The sequence below is a fragment of the Mytilus galloprovincialis genome, chromosome 5 (genome assembly GCF_965363235.1).
Source record: "Mytilus galloprovincialis chromosome 5, xbMytGall1.hap1.1, whole genome shotgun sequence".
Lineage (NCBI taxonomy): Eukaryota > Metazoa > Mollusca > Bivalvia > Mytilida > Mytilidae > Mytilus > Mytilus galloprovincialis.
Window position 1 is genome coordinate 44,776,763 of NC_134842.1, and position 22,481 is coordinate 44,799,243.

General features: G+C 30.5%; 1 protein-coding gene across 1 annotated transcript in view; it reads left to right on the plus strand.

Moving 5' to 3' along the window:
* LOC143075895 (uncharacterized) overlaps positions 1–22,481 on the plus strand; it is a 46,255-nt gene that overhangs the window by 3,439 nt on the left and 20,335 nt on the right. The window contains exons 2-14 of the mRNA XM_076251474.1: positions 414–479; positions 1,095–1,181; positions 1,634–1,833; positions 2,728–2,774; positions 3,576–3,754; positions 4,425–4,541; positions 5,454–5,529; positions 5,963–6,048; positions 6,848–7,008; positions 8,720–8,856; positions 9,574–9,847; positions 10,087–10,179; positions 12,633–12,756. Of these exons, the coding sequence (XP_076107589.1) occupies positions 477–479; positions 1,095–1,181; positions 1,634–1,833; positions 2,728–2,774; positions 3,576–3,754; positions 4,425–4,541; positions 5,454–5,529; positions 5,963–6,048; positions 6,848–7,008; positions 8,720–8,856; positions 9,574–9,847; positions 10,087–10,179; positions 12,633–12,756 (1,584 nt within the window). The 5' untranslated portion in view covers positions 414–476. The remainder of the gene's footprint in view (positions 1–413; positions 480–1,094; positions 1,182–1,633; positions 1,834–2,727; positions 2,775–3,575; positions 3,755–4,424; positions 4,542–5,453; positions 5,530–5,962; positions 6,049–6,847; positions 7,009–8,719; positions 8,857–9,573; positions 9,848–10,086; positions 10,180–12,632; positions 12,757–22,481) is intronic.

Below are 22,481 nucleotides of genomic sequence, written 5' to 3' on the forward strand. Positions count from 1 at the left end.
CCAAGATGATTGACATCAGTAAATACAGTAACAGGTGAGCGACACAGGCTCTTGAGAGCCTCTAGTTAGTACATGTATTGTTAACAATATAATACATTTATGTACTCACTTTTATGATCTCACAGCCTAAACAAGACTCCAAAACAGGCTGTTGCATGTCAGGGGGATATTTGACTAAAATTAGATATTCAAATCTATAACATTTTTACTACAGAAACAAAAAAGATTATCATATTAATTCATGTAATTGTTGTTACATTTGTACCTTGTTTATTCATGCATTGACATGAGTTTCAATGTCCTTTTGATATCTTTTACATGAATTGCTATACATGTAACTTAATTTCTCTAACCATGCTAACTAAATGTATAACATATACAATTGTGCATAAATTTAAATTTTTTTTTTTTAGGAATGATCACAGTTGATAACCATAATGATGGAAAATAAAGAATAGTACACTAAAAAGTCTGTCATGGTATGTTGATAAAATGATTGCTGTATAATGACTTTTTCAGTAGTTGCTTGAACATGTTGACATTATCTTTAGTGTCTTTATGTCAGTCTGTGATAATTGACTGTAGAGGTTTACACCAGTGACATCCTTTATTTTGTTGTTCATTTGTCACATGTTTTTCTCATTGCAGAAATGGTAGAGTAAAATAGGATGGAAAAAATTGGAAAAATAATATCTTGATGTAATTGTTACTGTGTTTTGATTTTTTTCTACAAACTGACTACACATACTTTCATATTTTAGCAGTAACAATTAAAGATGAAATGGTAAAAAAAACCACATAGTCCAAGTGATATATATATATACAATATATATGAATGAATCAGAAACCCAGCATTGTCCTTTAAATGAAAGGACATCCATAGGTCTTTAATTTCATGTACATGCTTTTACTATCATGACTATGTGCGAGTTTTATTTTTTTTTGTCCAATTTATTATTATGATTATATGCATATTAAATATTTGATTTTTTTCATTACTAAGTGTCAGGGAAGGGAAACTTCATTGCCAACTCAATAATATTTCTTTCTTTTTACATTGTTCCAGTTTATAGTTTACATGCCTTTTGTTATAGTCTGGTGCAAGATACAAACCTGGGAGCAGGAAGTTCCCAAGACGTCGAGAATCCCCAGCGCCATCAGAAGGATCTGTTGGTTCTGAGGTAGGTTAATAATTTAAAAGACGCAGAAATAGTGATATGTATATGGTTGTAGGAAATCAAGACATTTTGATGTTACAAATTTTTACCAATGAAATGATACTAACCTCACATTGATATTACAATATATTCAATCGTGAAACAAACAAATAAATAAGCTAAAATTTTATTTGATCAAAATTGATGTTGAGAATGGAGATATAATTGTATTGTGCATGTTGTATGAGATACAAGGCGGAAATCTGTGTCGCTAACGTTCAGACAATCTTTTATGTTCAATTGCAAAAGTCTACATAAAAAAAAAATCTTTCAATTTGCCAAGAATATTTTTAATCAGCATATTGTGAACAATGACAAACTGAGAAAATGCAAACTATTTGTATGATTTTTCTAAATTAACAGATTCTTCAAAGAATGTATACAAGATTGACTCGGAATTGTATATTATTTTTCAGGGAGGAGTTATTCCAAGACAGACCTATCAGGCTCCAGAAGGATATGATACACCCATTATCAGACAGTTTAGGGAATATCTAGATAATACTGGATTGGAGCAAAACTTTAAAGATCTTATTAAACTTTTACTGGACAGGAATGAACTGCCTTATAACCCTTATCCTGGGTTTGTTAACAGGTTCAGACAGTTTGGTGAAAAGTAGGTATACTTGTATTGTTGTAGAATGTGGTATGTGATAGGGCATATTTTGTGAATTGAGACTTATATGTGAAATCTTTGTCTTGTGACATACTTATAGAAGTGAGATCAGTGAAATGTAAGAAATTTTATACTATGCATGGATTCATAATTTTTCATTTCATAACTATTTGTTGGATATCAATTTTTGTGGATTTTGTGGGTTCAGGTAAACCACAATATTCATTGTTCAATGAATGTCAAATTTTGTATAGGCTTGTATGTTACGACTTTGGCAAACCAAAGAAATTAAATATCCACTTACATGTAAAAGAGGGATGAAAGATACCAAAGGGACAGTCAAACTCATAAATATTAAACAAACTGACAACGCCATGGCTAAAAATGAAAAAGACACACAAACAACAGCACACACGACACAACATAGAAAACTAAAGAATAAACAACACAAACCCCACCAAAAAACTAGGGGTGATCTCAGGTGCTCCGGAAGGGTAAGCAGATCCTGCTCCACATGTAAGATATCCTTAATCCATGAAAGTTTGTACCAGTACTAAAAATAACTGATTCCACCATACCAGAATTGAATTATGACTGGTGTAGAACTGAGGACAAGGTAACCATGCACACACTGGAGAATGAGAGATTTTGCACATATGATTTAAGGCTCCATTATTTTGTTGAGACAAACAAAAATCAAAATTCAAAAAAGGGTATCCCAAAATCCATAAGTAATTACAGAAGCAACCATTATACATAAAATTTGTGAAACAGATTGGTGATTTTAGCGAGGTGCAGACATTTTGAAAGGAATTTGATGGGTTAATCTATATTTTGAAGCAATCTAGCCCTAACAATATGAAAGGTTTCTGTAATAAAGTATTTTAATTTCAGGTTTCACATGGAACAAGAATCTGCGGAGAAAATTCATCATAAACTTAGTGAGTTTTATTAAAATATAGAGTTTTTATCGGAATATAAAGTAAAATGGTGAGACCTAACTTTTAGATATTTAAAAAAAATTGATGATCATTTTTAGTTTTAAGCTTTAATCTCAGTTAAGTGGCCTTCAGACTAGCATGACTAGTGTTGTATAACACCATTTTATGTTTGATAATCATTAAAAAAAATTTTAGACTCAGATGATTCAACTATTTGTATCTGTCATGTGTAGATACTCATTTAAATGAATATTAGCCCTGATGATAATACAGCATTTTTGTGTGAAATATGAATATTCTAGTATCTTATTATAGAAATATTTATCCAAATTGCTGGAAAGAATTAATTCACTGATATCTCTTTATCAGTTTATTTCTTCTAGTGTATTAAGGGGAGATAACTCAGAAATTCTTTACTTTATAAAGGAATTTGTCTGTTTTAATATAGGAGGTAAAACATATGTTGACGAACAGTTGACCCCCATTTTTTTTTATGATAATCTGTAAGCATTTTATAAGAACTATATTCTTGTATCTTAATTTAAAATTCTATCAATTAGTTTACGGTACCTTCTATTCACATAATGATTGCTTTTTCTTTTTTTATTCAAAAAGTGAATTCTTAAACATCTTGTTAATTAAAAAAAAAGAGCAGTTTCAGATATTTGTTATAAATGTAGAAATGAAAATAAATATATCAAAATTTATACTACATTTTGACAAAGTATGATCATGATGATACAATTCTATCATATTTTGTGATGAAAAGAGTTTAATAAATTCAACTTTGTTTGTTTTCAGGAAATGCAATGAAGGAAACATTCCTGCCATATCTGTTTACCGTTAAGAACCACAACACAGTCTGGGGTTTGTCTAGCATTCTCAAGGTCATCAATCCTCAAGCTTTATCTAAATATAAATGGCTACTCGACGACCTCACTCCACATCCTGAAGATGTTTTATCATCAGGAGATTATACTGTGAGTGACAAACATTGTATTAGATAAATACTTGACATGGCAAAATGTGAACAGGTTTAGTTTGTTAAATATAGATTCTACCATTGCATTGAGTGTGATATGATATTTATCTACTTGAGACAGTTAAATTTTCAAATTTAAAACAATAAGACTGGCTGAGCCTTATTAAATATTTAAAATTCAACTGTCGAGAGTGGATAAATATTGTATTACATGAGATTTGGTGGTGGAATCTGTTTCTCTAGTGATTTGCAAACAATACACAGGCAAACTTATTGCTTCTTTGCGACTGATCTGCAAAAAGATGTGTTCTTTCTATGTGACGTCATCAGACATGGTCGCCTTTTTTCATGCCGTCACAATATGAAATTCAGTGGAAAACAAGAATATACGACGTCATAATTGGATTTTAACCATTGAAGAACTGAGATCAAACGAACCACACATTGATTAAATTTTTTTATACAATGGGTGCAGAAAGGGATAAATTGACAAAGAATTAGAGGAATGAGATTTCTCTAATTCAGATTAATAGCTTTCAAAACTAGTTATTATTTTTTTGTGTTTAAAATACAGTCACTTTTTCTTTGGAACTGTTTGGTATAAATTCATATTCTCTTACTGTGGTCTGATAGACATCATTGATTTTTTTATTTTATTTGTTTATTAGAATCAAGTGATGTTAGCACTGGTAGGATCATGTGTATTTGACGGAACATTTTTCCCACAAGTCCACAGTGTAACGATTAGGAAGGAGTATCTAGTATCTGGGGAAGATGTACAACAGGTAAGGTTTGTCCTTAGTGATTTTAAATGATGGTCCGGAAGAGTTGACAGAATGAGGGCTATTTCAATAAAATGTATGTGGGAGTGTAGGGAGGGACTATCAAATTATCCCTATAACCAAGAACCATTTTTTTAGATAATTTTGCATTATTGGTAATATATAAACTCATACTGAAAAAAGATCCATGATCCACATTCAATAATTAAACTTTCTACTTTCCCTCATACATTTTAATGGAATAGTTCTAAAAGAATAATGGTTGAAAAAAATCCAGAAAAAAAGAAAATCTGACAGTGCAAGGTCATAAACAACTTCCATCATCATCAAAGAGAAAATTGGCCATAAATTAAAGAAGAGAGTAAAACATGTATAATGAGGTGCTAGATATGAAGGGGGTCTCCTTGGGGGGTTCCGATCCTGAATCCCACTTACTGTTTTGTCAGATTCCCGTATCCCGCTTACACTATATATACGTAAGCAATTCTCATTTTTTTGTCATTTCCCGGGTCCCGCAAGACCTCATTTCCCGTTTTCACGACACAATAATTTGACTTTCACGTGTCACGCTTACAAAAACTCGGCAATCCCGCGTCACGCTTAGACCCCAATGAGACCCACTATGAAGAATAGTGTAAAAAGTGAAATAACAAAAGTATTGAACTCCAAGGAATAATCCAAAAGGTCCTGTAACGAATGGCAAAATCAAAAGGTCAAACACATCTGACACAAATAGAAAACAACTGTCATATTCTTGACTTGGTTCAGGTATCCCTTACATAAATATAGAAAATGGTGGATTTAACCTAAAAAATAAAGAAAAGAGAAAATAGCCTTGAACTTAGTTAATATTAAATGCAGTATTTATCAATTTATAATCTACTGTTTATAAATTATGAGTTTAATTATTTGCAGGGTGTGTCAATATTTGTAAATTCCATTATGGCAGAAATCGACAGTATGTACAGCAATCCAAGACATATCATGTTAGGTGAGTTATTAGGAATTGTATAATCATGATGAGTTGAAAACGATTCCAGTCAATTAAAAGTTACTAATTATCTTGGACATTTGTGATCAGGGATACAACAAGAAACATAATTGATAACTGATGAAATAACAAACTGGTAACAGGAGAAAAGATGGACAACAATTAATTTTCATAAGACTTTTGCATGCTCATAACATATTAATAATTCCCATTGAAAAAGCTAGCAAATGGAAGGATTACTGTTTGTTGAATACATTGTGACTGATAAAAAATCTAAAAAAATCCAATTTCAACAGTGCAAAAGATTAAATCAAATTTAACTGAAACCTGAAAGTTTAATAATTTTGTGTGAGGCCAGTAAGTAAAATTTTATTACTGTGGAATTGTCGTATATTAGAGGGAAAGTCTTTTGATTCAGTATATTTTATTTCAGGTATAAACATTCCTTATGCTAACGAAGAATACCCTGATGTAGTTATGTTTGAGTTCTGGGATCCTGATAGAATACAAGGAGACAAGGTATGAGTATAGAATATCAAGTTTTCTGCATCTTGATAGTGATTAATATAAGGTACCATTTCTGTGTTTCTTTCTTTCTTACATGTAGATTGTCCTAACTAAAGAACAAATTTGAAATAGCAATTTCCATAAAATCATTGCACCATATTTATCATAAATTCTATTATTAAGATTTATTCGGTAGCACCATGTAGACATGTACAACAATAAATGGTCAAAGATCAATGTCAGAAAATTGAAAGCGTTTTTCTTTCCTCACTTTCCCAAATTCCTTTAAATGGAAAAGCCCTTATCATAAATATAATACCAAAATTTATGATAAAAAAGATGATTTTTCAATTCATATTGTTAAATATCCATTTTGAGATGGTGATGTTCCTTTGTCACCATCTTATGGTGGAGATCTCATAAAACATGTTCAACCCGCTACATTTTTATGCATCTGGCCCTTGTGAGTATTATTTGTATGTTGTTTTTTTTAAATTTTAGTTCATTTATATGTTTTGGAGTTTAGTATGATGTTCATGTTAGCCACACTAGTACACATTTTTATTTAATGGCCAGCCGAGTCCCACCTCAGGGTGCAGAATTTTCTCTCTGAAGACCAATTGGTGGCCCTCTGCTGTTGTCTGCTCTTTTGTCAGGTTGTTGTCTCTTTGGCATATTCCACATTTCCATTCTCAATTTTATATGTAATTAGATAAAAAGTTATGATTTGCTGCTATCAGAGAATACCAATATTTTGTTAATTAAGTTTACCATGTTTACAATTATAGATATTTTTGTTTATTTTTTGTAGGATGAGTTTCTACAGATTGTAAGTGATACAGTTGTCAATAATAAGTACATTCACATGGAATGTGTCCTGAGAATCAGTCCTTATCATCCACAATACATGAGGGGTACAATACAATTCTCTTTAAACTTCTTAGAGATAAAAGATGACCTCATTGAGGAAGGGTGAGTTCTCTGGTATATGTTCAAGGAAGAACTTTTTTCACACAAAGTGCCTTGAGCTGAAATTGTCTTAAGAAGTTAAGAACATCAGTTGTAAAGAATTTAATTCAACTTCATCATTCTTGTAAAATTAAGTGAACATACCAAAACGGAAGAAGTGTTAAAAAATTGCATGCAACATTTCTGTTTAATGTTATTAAGGAAATATCACAATTTCTCCTACATAACTGGAATAAGTCTATTGTAAAGTCTAATAAAGCATGATGCTTAGATAAATAGAGAATATCATATGGCTTTTTCAATATCGCATCCGTATCAACCCGAGACACCAATATAATCCTAAGAGCTCTGCTCGAGGGATTATATTGGTTGAGGGTTGATACGGTGTGTGATTTAAAAAAGCCATATCATATACACTTTATTATATACATATAACTCAAGTAGATGTTTTTTATGTGACATGACGTCATACAGATAAGGAGGTTTGAAATGACGTCATACAGATTATAGGTTTGACATGACGTCATACAAATTAGGGATTTGAAAACCTTTGCAACAGTGACTGCAATCGATGACGTGACGTCATACAGATTAAAGGTGTGATAAAGCTTTGTAACCGTGCTGATATCGATATCATCACGGGTGGCTGATACAGCAAGCTTGCCAACGATTGTATTACACATACAATTTATCTGTATTTACTACTAAGTATATAATAAATTAAGTTATATGTATAGACTTATAAACCTTATAAATGCTTTTGATAAAATTTAAACTGAAATGAGTTCAAATGACAGCTTAAGGGGACTTGCGGCTATAAATCAAATTTTTTTTCTATTTTAGGATTTCGCTATATTTTTTTATAAATAAATTTTATCATATACTTAATAGAAAAATGGGGTCACCGTTCATTAAAGCTCACAATCTGCCTCTGAAAGAAGCATACATTTTTGGTAATGTCCTTTTTTCTGTTGAACTAATAGGAGAATCAGAGATGATATCGAAATAAAAAAAGAACTAAATTACAGAAATCGTTTAAAGTTTACAATTATTTAGTTTAAGTACAGCTTATTTGAAAACAATAATAAAAAATATAGGTCACTGATGAGTTAAAAAAGATATTTCAATTTAAATGCCAAAATATGGCATTTTTGGAGGAAAGGGAGATAATTTGGAGCTTTTTCAATGATATAACCATTTTAAAAGTCATCTTGGGCCAAATCGTACAATTTTTTGCTGAAATTTTTGTAACCGCTAGCCTCCTTAAGAGGAAGTATATGTAATTGTACGTCTCTAGTGGAATATCTGAAAAACGAAAATGGTTACCCCCTTTTATCATGTTATTCACCAATGTTTTTTTACAAGCAAAATCCACATGTAAAACTAAAAACAATTCTGTGGAGTAGATAATTACGTACACTTCCCCTTAAGTTGCAAAGACATTAGTTAACACTGATCAGTAAGTCTGTCCTGTAATCTTCTTAGTGAAGCAAGTTTACTATAATGGTGTGGTTATATCAACTTATAACTTGTTACAAATGTTAACATTAAAAAAGAAAATAAACATGAAAATATGATGGGGAAAATCTGGTTTCTCCTCAGATTACGCAATGGAGCATAAAGTTTTGAACATGAATTGGGTAGTGACATTTAAATCTCCACCAAGCTGCCTGAATGATCTTAAAAAAATAACATTGTTTTTTTTGTTTTATAGTTTGCAGAGTTTTGCTGAGTATCCTATGGCCTCTCTACATGAAGGAGTATTTCTGAATGCGACCCATGCAGAAGCTTATTTGTCCATTTTCTCACCAACAGTAGACCAATACGATGATCAGACACCAAGGTCACCTTGTAAGTATCTCCATGGTAATAACACAACAATGTTATAAAATGACAGCTGCTTACTTCCAAGGTAATACATTTTGTTGTATAGTGAAATGTACAGAACTTTTTATTAATATAGTGTTACCTGCTTTATCCGACACCTGAGAATTTCAACATCCTGCTTTAACCGACACAATTTCATGGTCCTAAAATTTGCCTATCCTTGCAGACAAAACCTGAGTATTTCAACACCCTGATTCATCCAACATTTTTTTCTGGTCCCCCAGTTTGTCGGATATCACACAGGTAACACTTTAACACTATTTTATTAAGATTCTTTTGATGTCACATCATCTTAAAACTAACTACACATATTGATATGAAATTTAATATATAGCAAAATTAAGTGCCCAATAAAAGGTTTTGACCCAAATTTTGCTGTTCACTGAACATACACAATGTACACATTGATTGTCTTTTTATATATACCGGTAGATAAATTGTCATAGGTACATGTATAAATAGACATATATTGATATGCTAGTGAGAACAATCAGTCAAAATTAAAACAAAATCAGTTTTATAACAAAGTTGACATTTCAAGAAATAGTCTGTAATTTTATCATATGAAGAAGCGAAATTCAGTGTTAGTCAGTAGAAATGTTAACCAGTTGTGGCAGATGTAAAGTTCAGATGATTTGATTGATAAAATAGTCATTTTAAATTGTATTTTATTTATTCAAGTACCACAGAGTAGACAGGCCAAGGGCAGAGCGCCAACCAGTCATGCACCCAGTCGAGCACACAGTCGAGCACACAGTAGGGTCAGCCAAATAACAGGACACAGCAGAAATAGAAAGTTCTCATCAGCTCAGGGCCAAGATCTCACTCGTATAAAACAGCATGTGTATGACAGAATGGACCATATCAAGCCACAGAAAGTTAGAATAGATGGGTTTCGTATTGGTGATGAATCTTCGTATGGACCATTTGCCTGGCAGATCACTACACCCATCAAGTAAGTTGGTTATGAGACATGTGGGTCATGATGTATGTTTTATATCTACTATATTTTACAATACAGGTAACATGCATTATATAAATATTATAGGAATTGTGGTGTAAAGCACAGTAAAGGTAAAATTTCTTCAACATTGAAAGAAAAATCCAGACTTTTCAGCAAGTCATTACATTCACAGTATAAATTTTACAAAACAAGTTTTTTACACTTGCTTGTGATTATTCTTATGTTTCCAGAGCCTACTTACAAAAGAAAATGGCCAGTCATCAGATGCATGCAGAATTGTTTGAAGCTGTACTCTGTGGAATTCTGTTATGGTTACTAGACAGGTAAATAACTATTTTGTGCAGATTCTATTTTGGAAATATATTTATTATTATAAATGCACACAATATTATATACTAATTAAGTTTAAAATGAGGCATTTAAATGCTCAAGGAATTTTATAAGTACCTTAGAATAAGCAAATTAGCCTTAAATGACTCACAATTGTACTATCCTTTTTAGCTCACCTGGCCTAAAAGGCCAAGTGAGCTTTTCTCATCACTTGGCGTCCGGCGTCCTTAACTTTTACAAAAATCTTCTCCTCTGAAACTACTGGGCCAAATTAAACCAAACTTGGCCACAATCATCATTGGGGTATCTACTTTAAAAAATGTGTCCGGTGACCCAGCAAACCATCCAAGATGGCCGCCATGGCTAAAAATAGAACATAGGGTAAAATGCAGTTTTTGGCTTTTAACTCAAAAACCAAAGCATTTAGAGCAAATCTGACAGCAGTAGAATTGTTAAACAGGTGAAGATCTATCTGCCCTGAAATTTTCAGATGAATCGGATAACCCGTTGTTGGGTTGCTGCCCCTGAATGAGTAATTTTAAGGAAATTTTGCTGTTTTTGGTTATTATCTTGAATATTATTATAGATAGAGATAAACAGTAAACAGCAATAATGTTCAGCAAAGTAAGATTTACAAATAAGTCAACATGACTGAAATGGTCAGTTGACCCCTTTAGGAGTTATTGCCCTTTATAGTAAATTTTTAACCATTTTTCGTAAATCTTGGTAATATTTTACAAAAATCTTCTCCACTGAAACTACTGGGCCAAATTAATCCAAACTTGGCCACAATCATCTTTTGGGTTTGTAGTTTGAAAAATGTGTCCGGTGACCCGGCCATCAAACCAAGATGGCCGCCATGGCTAAAAATAGAACATGGGGTAAAATGCAGTTTTTGGCTTATAACTCAAAACCCAAAGCATTTAGAGCAAATCTGACATGGGGTAAAATTGTTTATCAGTTCAAGATGTATCTGCCCTGAAATTTTCAGATGAATCGGACAACCCGTTGTTGGTTTGCTGGCCCTGAATTAGTAATTTTAAGGAAATTTTGCTCTTTTTGGTTATTATCTTGAATATTATTATAGATAGAGATAAACTATAAACAGCAATAATGTTCAGCAAAGTTAGATTTACAAATAAGTCAACATGACTGAAATGGTCAGTTGACCCCTTTAGAAGTTATTGCCCTTTATAGTCAATTTTTAACCATTTTTCGTAAATCTTAGTAATCTTTTACAAAAATCTTCTCCTCTGAAACTACTTGGCCACAATCATCTTTTGGGTTAGTAGTTTGAAAAATGTGTCCGGTGACCCGGCCATCCAACCAAGATGGCCGCCATGGCTAAAAATAGAACATGGGGTAAAATGCAGTTTTTGGCTTATAGCTCAAAACCCAAAGCATTTAAAGCAAATCTGACATGGGGTAAATTGTTTATCAGGTCAACATTTATCTGCTCTGAAATTTTAGATGAATCGGACAACCCGTTGTTGGGTTGCTGACCCTGAATTGTTAGTTTTAAGGAAATTTTGCTGTTTTTGGTCATTATCTTGAATATTATTATTGATAGAGATAAACTGTAAACAACAATAATGTTCAGCAAAGTAAGATTTACAAATAAGTCAACATGACCGAAATGGTCAATTGACACCCTTAGGAGTTATTGTTCTTTATAGTCAATTTTTAACAATTTTCATAAAATTTGTAAATTTTTACTAACATTTTCCACTGAAACTAATGGGCTAAGTTCATTATAGATAGAGATAATTTTAAGCAGCAAGAATGTTCAGTAAAGTAAGATGAACAAACACATCACCATCACCAAAACACAATTTTGTCATGAATCCATCTGCTTCCTTTAATATTCACATAGACCAAGGTGAGCGAAACAGGCTCTTTGGAGCCTCTAGTTATTCTGCATGAATGAAAATTTTCTTTTAACTAAGATTGATTTGAATATAGTGATCATAGTATAACTATACTTAAAATTTTCAAAGTTGGAGAACAAAAGTGAATAAGGGTTGTGATAAGTTAGTAATTATGTAAGACGTAAAATTATATAAATATAGTAATAAAGGATAACCATGAACTGTCTTTCAAATTTTGATAATTTTTCCTGCACACCAGACTGTAGAAAATAAGTGTTTTGTTCATAAGTTTTATTCTTGGGTAACTTTATACTCACAAAATCCATAAACCCTAGGAATTATTATGAGTCCAAAGTTTTATGACTTTGTTTTTGGTCTTTTTACTCAAGATATTAAATTCCTGTCTGAAAAGATTAAAGTTTTTTTATTCTCCTTGTATTCATTTTAACTAGGTGCAAATATATACATGTATAACGCTACAGTGCCAGAAATGTTAGATATTTATTTGAAATTTTATATTTTTATTTATACATTTGCATTGATATTGATAATAAGTGTTTATGTTATTATTTTTACAGAGAATCGTATGACAAAGATCTAACTGTTGAGTTGTACAAACTAACCCACAGTACTGCAGGATCATTATACTTAATAATGGAACAGAATAAAACATTACGTTATATACTCAAAGCTTTTGTTAACGTGAGTAAAGATCATTATACTTAATAATGGAACAGAATAAAACATTACGTTATATACTCAAAGCTTTTGTTAACGTGAGTAAAGATCATTATACTTAATAATGGAACAGAATAAAACATTACGTTATATACTCAAAGCTTTTGTTAATGTGAGTAAAGATCATTATACCTGATAATGGAACAGAATAAAACATTACGTTATATACTCAAAGCTTTTGTTAATGTGAGTAAAGATCATTATACTTAATAATGGAACAGAATAAAACATTACGTTATATACTCAAAGCTTTTGTTAACGTGAGTAAAGATCATTATACTTAATAATGGAACAGAATAAAACATTACGTTATATACTCAAAGCTTTTGTTAACGTGAGTAAAGATCATTATACCTGATAATGGAACAGAATAAAACATTACGTTATATACTCAAAGCTTTTGTTAACGTGAGTAAAGATCATTATACCTGATAATGGAACAGAATAAAACATTACGTTATATACTCAAAGCTTTTGTTAATGTGAGTAAAGATCATTATACTTAATAATGGAACAGAATAAAACATTACATTATATACTCAAAGCTTTTGTTAACGTGAGTAAAGATCATTATACCTAATAATGGAACAGAATAAAACATTACGTTATATACTCAAAGCTTTTGTTAACGTGAGTAAAGATCATTATACCTGATAATGGAACAGAATAAAACATTACGTTATATACTCAAAGCTTTTGTTAACGTGAGTAAAGATCATTATACCTAATAATGGAACAGAATAAAACATTACGTTATATACTCAAAGCTTTTGTTAATGTGAGTAAAGATCAGTATACCTAATAATGGAACAGAATAAAACATTACGTTATATACTCAAAGCTTTTGTTAACGTGAGTAAAGATCATTATACTTAATAATGGAACAGAATAAAACATTACGTTATATACTCAAAGCTTTTGTTAACGTGAGTAAAGATCATAAATTAATAATGGAACAGAATAAAACATTACGTTATATACTCAAAGCTTTTGTTAACGTGAGTAAAGATCATTATACTTAATAATGGAACAGAATAAAACATTACGTTATATACTCAAAGCTTTTGTTAATGTGAGTAAAGATCATTATACCTGATAATGGAACAGAATAAAACATTACGTTATATACTCAAAGCTTTTGTTAATGTGAGTAAAGATCATTATACCTAATAATGGAACAGAATAAAACATTACGTTATATACTCAAAGCTTTTGTTAATGTGAGTAAAGATCATTATACCTAATAATGGAACAGAATAAAACATTACGTTATATACTCAAAGCTTTTGTTAACGTGAGTAAAGATCATTATACCTGATAATGGAACAGAATAAAACATTACATTATATACTCAAAGCTTTTGTTAACGTGAGTAAAGATCATTAATGTGAGTAAAGATCATTATACCTAATAATGGAACAGAATAAAACATTACGTTATATACTCAAAGCTTTTGTTAACGTGAGTAAAGATCATTATACCTGATAATGGAACAGAATAAAACATTACGTTATATACTCAAAGCTTTTGTTAACGTGAGTAAAGATCATTATACTTAATAATGGAACAGAATAAAACATTACGTTATATACTCAAAGCTTTTGTTAACGTGAGTAAAGATCATTATACCTAATAATGGAACAGAATAAAACATTACGTTATATACTCAAAGCTTTTGTTAACGTGAGTAAAGATCATTATACCTGATAATGGAACAGAATAAAACATTACGTTATATACTCAAAGCTTTTGTTAATGTGAGTAAAGATCATTATACCTAATAATGGAACAGAATAAAACATTACGTTATATACTCAAAGCTTTTGTTAACGTGAGTAAAGATCATTATACCTGATAATGGAACAGAATAAAACATTACGTTATATACTCAAAGCTTTTGTTAACGTGAGTAAAGATCAGTATACCTAATAATGGAACAGAATAAAACATTACGTTATATACTCAAAGCTTTTGTTAACGTGAGTAAAGATCATTATACCTAATAATGGAACAGAATAAAACATTACGTTATATACTCAAAGCTTTTGTTAACGTGAGTAAAGATCATTATACCTGATAATGGAACAGAATAAAACATTACGTTATATACTCAAAGCTTTTGTTAATGTGAGTAAAGATCATTATACCTGATAATGGAACAGAATAAAACATTACGTTATATACTCAAAGCTTTTGTTAATGTGAGTAAAGATCATTATACCTGATAATGGAACAGAATAAAAAATTACGTTATATACTCAAAGCTTTTGTTAACGTGAGTAAAGATCATTATACCTAATAATGGAACAGAATAAAACATTACGTTATATACTCAAAGCTTTTGTTAACGTGAGTAAAGATCATTATACCTAATAATGGAACAGAATAAAACATTACGTTATATACTCAAAGCTTTTGTTAACGTGAGTAAAGATCATTATACCTAATAATGGAACAGAATAAAACATTACGTTATATACTCAAAGCTTTTGTTAACGTGAGTAAAGATCATTATACCTGATAATGGAACAGAATAAAACATTACATTATATACTCAAAGCTTTTGTTAACGTGAGTAAAGATCATTATACTTAATAATGGAACAGAATAAAACATTACGTTATATACTCAAAGCTTTTGTTAACGTGAGTAAAGATCATTATACTTAATAATGGAACAGAATAAAACATTACGTTATATACTCAAAGCTTTTGTTAATGTGAGTAAAGATCATTATACCTGATAATGGAACAGAATAAAACATCAGTTATATACTCAAAGCTTTTGTTAACGTGAGTAAAGATCATTATACCTGATAAGGGAACAGAATAAAACATTACGTTATATACTCAAAGCTTTTGTTAACGTGAGTAAAGATCATTATACCTGATAATGGAACAGAATAAAACATTACGTTATATACTCAAAGCTTTTGTTAACGTGAGTAAAGATCATTATACCTAATAATGGAACAGAATAAAAAATTACGTTATATACTCAAAGCTTTTGTTAACGTGAGTAAAGATCATTATACTTAATAATGGAACAGAATAAAACATTACGTTATATACTCAAAGCTTTTGTTAACGTGAGTAAAGATCATTATACCTGATAATGGAACAGAATAAAACATTACGTTATATACTCAAAGCTTTTGTTAATGTGAGTAAAGATCATTATACCTGATAATGGAACAGAATAAAACATTACGTTATATACTCAAAGCTTTTGTTAACGTGAGTAAAGATCATTATACTTAATAATGGAACAGAATAAAACATTACGTTATATACTCAAAGCTTTTGTTAACGTGAGTAAAGATCATTATACTTAATAATGGAACAGAATAAAACATTACGTTATATACTCAAAGCTTTTGTTAACGTGAGTAAAGATCATTATACCTAATAATGGAACAGAATAAAACATTACGTTATATACTCAAAGCTTTTGTTAACGTGAGTAAAGATCATTATACCTAATAATGGAACAGAATAAAACATTACGTTATATACTCAAAGCTTTTGTTAACGTGAGTAAAGATCATTATACCTGATAATGGAACAGAATAAAACATTACGTTATATACTCAAAGCTTTTGTTAACGTGAGTAAAGATCATTATACCTAATAATGGAACAGAATAAAACATTACGTTATATACTCAAAGCTTTTGTTAATGTGAGTAAAGATCATTATACCTAATAATGGAACAGAATAAAACATTACGTTATATACTCAAAGCTTTTGTTAACGTGAGTAAAGATCATTATACCTGATAATGGAACAGAATAAAACATTACGTTATATACTCAAAGCTTTTGTTAACGTGAGTAAAGATCATTATACCTGATAATGGAACAGAATAAAACATTACGTTATATACTCAAAGCTTTTGTTAACGTGAGTAAAGATCATTATACTTAATAATGGAACAGAATAAAACATTACGTTATATACTCAAAGCTTTTGTTAACGTGAGTAAAGATCATTATACCTAATAATGGAACAGAATAAAACATTACGTTATATACTCAAAGCTTTTGTTAACGTGAGTAAAGATCATTATACCTGATAATGGAACAGAATAAAACATTACGTTATATACTCAAAGCTTTTGTTAATGTGAGTAAAGATCATTATACCTAATAATGGAACAGAATAAAACATTACGTTATATACTCAAAGCTTTTGTTAACGTGAGTAAAGATCATTATACCTGATAATGGAACAGAATAAAACATTACGTTATATACTCAAAGCTTTTGTTAACGTGAGTAAAGATCAGTATACCTAATAATGGAACAGAATAAAACATTACGTTATATACTCAAAGCTTTTGTTAACGTGAGTAAAGATCATTATACCTAATAATGGAACAGAATAAAACATTACGTTATATACTCAAAGCTTTTGTTAACGTGAGTAAAGATCATTATACCTGATAATGGAACAGAATAAAACATTACGTTATATACTCAAAGCTTTTGTTAATGTGAGTAAAGATCATTATACCTGATAATGGAACAGAATAAAACATTACGTTATATACTCAAAGCTTTTGTTAATGTGAGTAAAGATCATTATACCTGATAATGGAACAGAATAAAAAATTACGTTATATACTCAAAGCTTTTGTTAACGTGAGTAAAGATCATTATACCTAATAATGGAACAGAATAAAACATTACGTTATATACTCAAAGCTTTTGTTAACGTGAGTAAAGATCATTATACCTAATAATGGAACAGAATAAAACATTACGTTATATACTCAAAGCTTTTGTTAACGTGAGTAAAGATCATTATACCTGATAATGGAACAGAATAAAACATTACATTATATACTCAAAGCTTTTGTTAACGTGAGTAAAGATCATTATACTTAATAATGGAACAGAATAAAACATTACGTTATATACTCAAAGCTTTTGTTAACGTGAGTAAAGATCATTATACTTAATAATGGAACAGAATAAAACATTACGTTATATACTCAAAGCTTTTGTTAATGTGAGTAAAGATCATTATACCTGATAATGGAACAGAATAAAACATCAGTTATATACTCAAAGCTTTTGTTAACGTGAGTAAAGATCATTATACCTGATAAGGGAACAGAATAAAACATTACGTTATATACTCAAAGCTTTTGTTAACGTGAGTAAAGATCATTATACCTGATAATGGAACAGAATAAAACATTACGTTATATACTCAAAGCTTTTGTTAACGTGAGTAAAGATCATTATACCTAATAATGGAACAGAATAAAAAATTACGTTATATACTCAAAGCTTTTGTTAACGTGAGTAAAGATCATTATACTTAATAATGGAACAGAATAAAACATTACGTTATATACTCAAAGCTTTTGTTAACGTGAGTAAAGATCATTATACCTGATAATGGAACAGAATAAAACATTACGTTATATACTCAAAGCTTTTGTTAATGTGAGTAAAGATCATTATACCTGATAATGGAACAGAATAAAACATTACGTTATATACTCAAAGCTTTTGTTAACGTGAGTAAAGATCATTATACTTAATAATGGAACAGAATAAAACATTACGTTATATACTCAAAGCTTTTGTTAACGTGAGTAAAGATCATTATACTTAATAATGGAACAGAATAAAACATTACGTTATATACTCAAAGCTTTTGTTAACGTGAGTAAAGATCATTATACCTAATAATGGAACAGAATAAAACATTACGTTATATACTCAAAGCTTTTGTTAACGTGAGTAAAGATCATTATACCTAATAATGGAACAGAATAAAACATTACGTTATATACTCAAAGCTTTTGTTAACGTGAGTAAAGATCATTATACCTGATAATGGAACAGAATAAAACATTACGTTATATACTCAAAGCTTTTGTTAACGTGAGTAAAGATCATTATACCTAATAATGGAACAGAATAAAACATTACGTTATATACTCAAAGCTTTTGTTAATGTGAGTAAAGATCATTATACCTGATAATGGAACAGAATAAAACATTACGTTATATACTCAAAGCTTTTGTTAACGTGAGTAAAGATCATTATACTTAATAATGGAACAGAATAAAACATTACGTTATATACTCAAAGCTTTTGTTAACGTGAGTAAAGATCATAAATTAATAATGGAACAGAATAAAACATTACGTTATATACTCAAAGCTTTTGTTAACGTGAGTAAAGATCATTATACCTGATAATGGAACAGAATAAAACATTACGTTATATACTCAAAGCTTTTGTTAATGTGAGTAAAGATCATTATACTTAATAATGGAACAGAATAAAACATTACGTTATATACTCAAAGCTTTTGTTAATGTGAGTAAAGATCATTTTTATGATATGTATTAAATCAGTATTATGCATTATGATTATAATGATTAATGATATGATTATTATGATTTACATTAATTGTAACATTTCACTCTACATGAAGAAAATGAGACATTATACATTTATTTCCTGTGCCTGAGTGAGATATGAAGATTTGTTCACCCAAGAATATTCATATTTCACGAGTGCTCTGCCCGAGTGAAATATGGTTTTTCGAGGGTGAAGAAATCTTCATATCTCTTAGGCCAAGGGAAATGGATTAGTTATTCCACCTGCCTATATGCTTTGTATATACTATCTGAACTTCATGTTTTAGTTTGCATACCAGCATTTTTCTATCCACTTGTTTTTATTACCAAACACGACATACATATTGATAAATAGTAAGGATACACATTACAGTTAACTCTCGTTGTCTCAAACTCGGTTGACTCGAAATTTCGGATGAGTCGAAGTTTTCACATGGTCCCGAACTTTGTTCCATATAAATGTTTGTAATTCGACTCCAATTGGATGAGTCGAAATTTCGGTTGAGTCGAACTAAATTTACGATCCCAAGGTTAACAAAAGCATTAAAAATTCATTATTTATTTTGAACTAGTACACATATGTCAAAACATGACCTCTGGCTTTTAAATGGATTAAAGAGTTAAGGTAACACGATACCGAATGACGTTACGCCATGAGTTATCGTTCCTGACGTTATCGAATAACGTTCATGAATACATATAAGCCAATACAGCGAGTTTTGTGTGACATTTTTAACGGTAACTTTCCCTAGATGCAGAGTGCCAAGAGTTTTGATGCAATACGTAGCGGTTATTTGACATAGATTGTTTTATCGTTTTCCGGCAATCATTCTGCTCATTGTTAATCTTTAAAAAGTATTACCTTACTTTTTAATATTCTGTTTCTTTGATATTAAAACATGTGCACGCTTAATCTAAATATGTTCTTTACATAACAGACACAGTTTTATCACTTTATTTTTATTCGTGGTATAGATATAGGAAGATGTGGTGTGAGTGCCAATGAGACAACTCTCCATCCAAATAACAATTTATAAAAATAAACCTTGGTTTATTTTTGCAATAAGTACTTATTCATGATTCACACCGTATCCCCATGAAATTTTGTTTTGAAAGTAGAAATCTAATTTATAGAAGCTTAGGATGATGTGTGAAAAAAAAACCGGGGAATTTTACAACTATTAAATTCGTTTTAAAATGGTCATCAAAAACACGCTCGGACAAAATTTAAATTTATTTGGATGAGAATACGGATATGATTAGGGGGAAAAGCACAATACAAGAAGACGTTGAAAATCATACAGAAACAAGTTTGTTTGTATGGAATGTAAAAAAGTGGTTATTTAGCCGAATTACTTTTCCTGTGTTCCATGTGTAAACAGTCTCTGAAATCCATTGGTTTGTACAGAGTAAATTCGATATAGTTTTGGAAATATTTTAAAATACAGTGCCAGCTTTGTAATCGTATAAACCAGGTCTATTCAGGACGGACAGAAACATCGGAATGAAACATTAGAAAGTTAACGAAGGCTGAGAAATACATGGACACTTGATTCGGCAAAAAAAAAAAAACAAAATCCAGGTTCCGTTACAGTCTGAATAAAGCCAGCTTGCGTCTACAAACGCAAGTTGATAGTTGGGGCTGGCTGTAGTCAGACCGGTTCCGTGTTCCCTGATTCCGTTATAATTTTTTTTCTCTAAATTTACATGCAAACGACTGACTTTTTATTATTCAAACGGCAGGAGACTGTAAAAAAGCAAGATCTTGTAATCATTTAGATTTTATATTCGTGTTAATTTACGCTTGCATGGCAATTCGGTGGATTTTAGTTTTGAGTTGGAAATAATGTACATGTACAAGTTGGGAGACAAAACGACTGAAAGAAAATTAACAAAGCTATCTTTTAGGCTCTGAGGGCCATATTGCTCGCATACTAGGCGTCGGAAAAGGCCCGGAAAGTTTCTTTCTTAAAATTAGTTTTTAGAACTAGTATATTTATATATATACATGTATAGCGTCAGTTAAAATTTTCCCGACCATCATCGCGGATACCCTGCCTCTATTGCAAAAACTACCTATTGTATTTATTGTTAACTTGTTCTCGTCCTGAACATGCATGAAATATTTTCCACTGGACGTTAACCAACCAATAATCAAATCAATCAATCCTACAATTTACACCCGTCACTTGGAACTTAAGTTGATAAAATTTATATCATTGCCTCTATTTTTTTGTTTTTTTTTTAAATTCGACAAAGTTTAAACGCAGACCGCAAGGAAGACCAAAATTGAACAGTTACGCAAAACTAAATATCTCCGTTACCGCTTGCTCATTGTGGCAGTAGGGTAACATGAGACTTTATTTGTAAAAGTACAAGTACAAATACAAAAATGTGTACATGTACATGTTATTTGTACAAAAGTTGGCTGATAGAATGATAAATGGAGATATATGATATGCAATTTATAAAATAGCAACAGCAGGGCATTAATTAAACGCCTGGAAGACATCAAGAAACTTGTAACTAATGCTAATTGAAAAAGTATCTTTACACTTCTTATTTGTAGTTTTAGTAAACATTGGAAAATTTTGAGTATGTGTAGTATAATTGTTACAGTAACATTTCAGTCTCTTGGTAAATATTAGTTTAAGTCTTAAAACTTTTGCTCTTCTCTAGAAAACTCAAACCATAATGAAATATAAGGAGATGCGGTAAAATTTCCAATTAATCAACTTTCCACCAAAGACGAAATGACGGAAATGCTAGCCTTCTTACATTGCTACTACATTTCAGATCTCCAAATTAACATTCCATTCATAATATATGAACTGATTAAAAAATATGCATTGTCACCAAATTACTTATAGAGCACGTATCATCATATTGTTTAACATTTGTCCGTTCGACCGTTAATCCCGCACTTAGTATATATAGAGTTAATTCGGCTAATTATTTAGGACTACAGTCGTTTTGCTTCAGCTTTAAAACTATGTACCTTGTGTTACTAGTCATAATATTATAGGTGCGCATATCGTCTGGATTTTCTATTTTGTTTCATGACAGGTTGCTGGATTAGGCATTTTGATAAAATACAAAAGCACATGTACAGAGTACAGACTCCGGTTTACATCTGATACAAGTTGAATTTCAAGCTCGAACTTTTAAATTTCGCAGTTGTTTTACTTATATAAAGAATGCATATATGATCTCCAGATTTGTTATGTAAATAATTTTTCACAAATGAAATGGAATATAACGACTGAATTATTCGGGTTAACAGTTTACAAGGTTTGTCCGACTT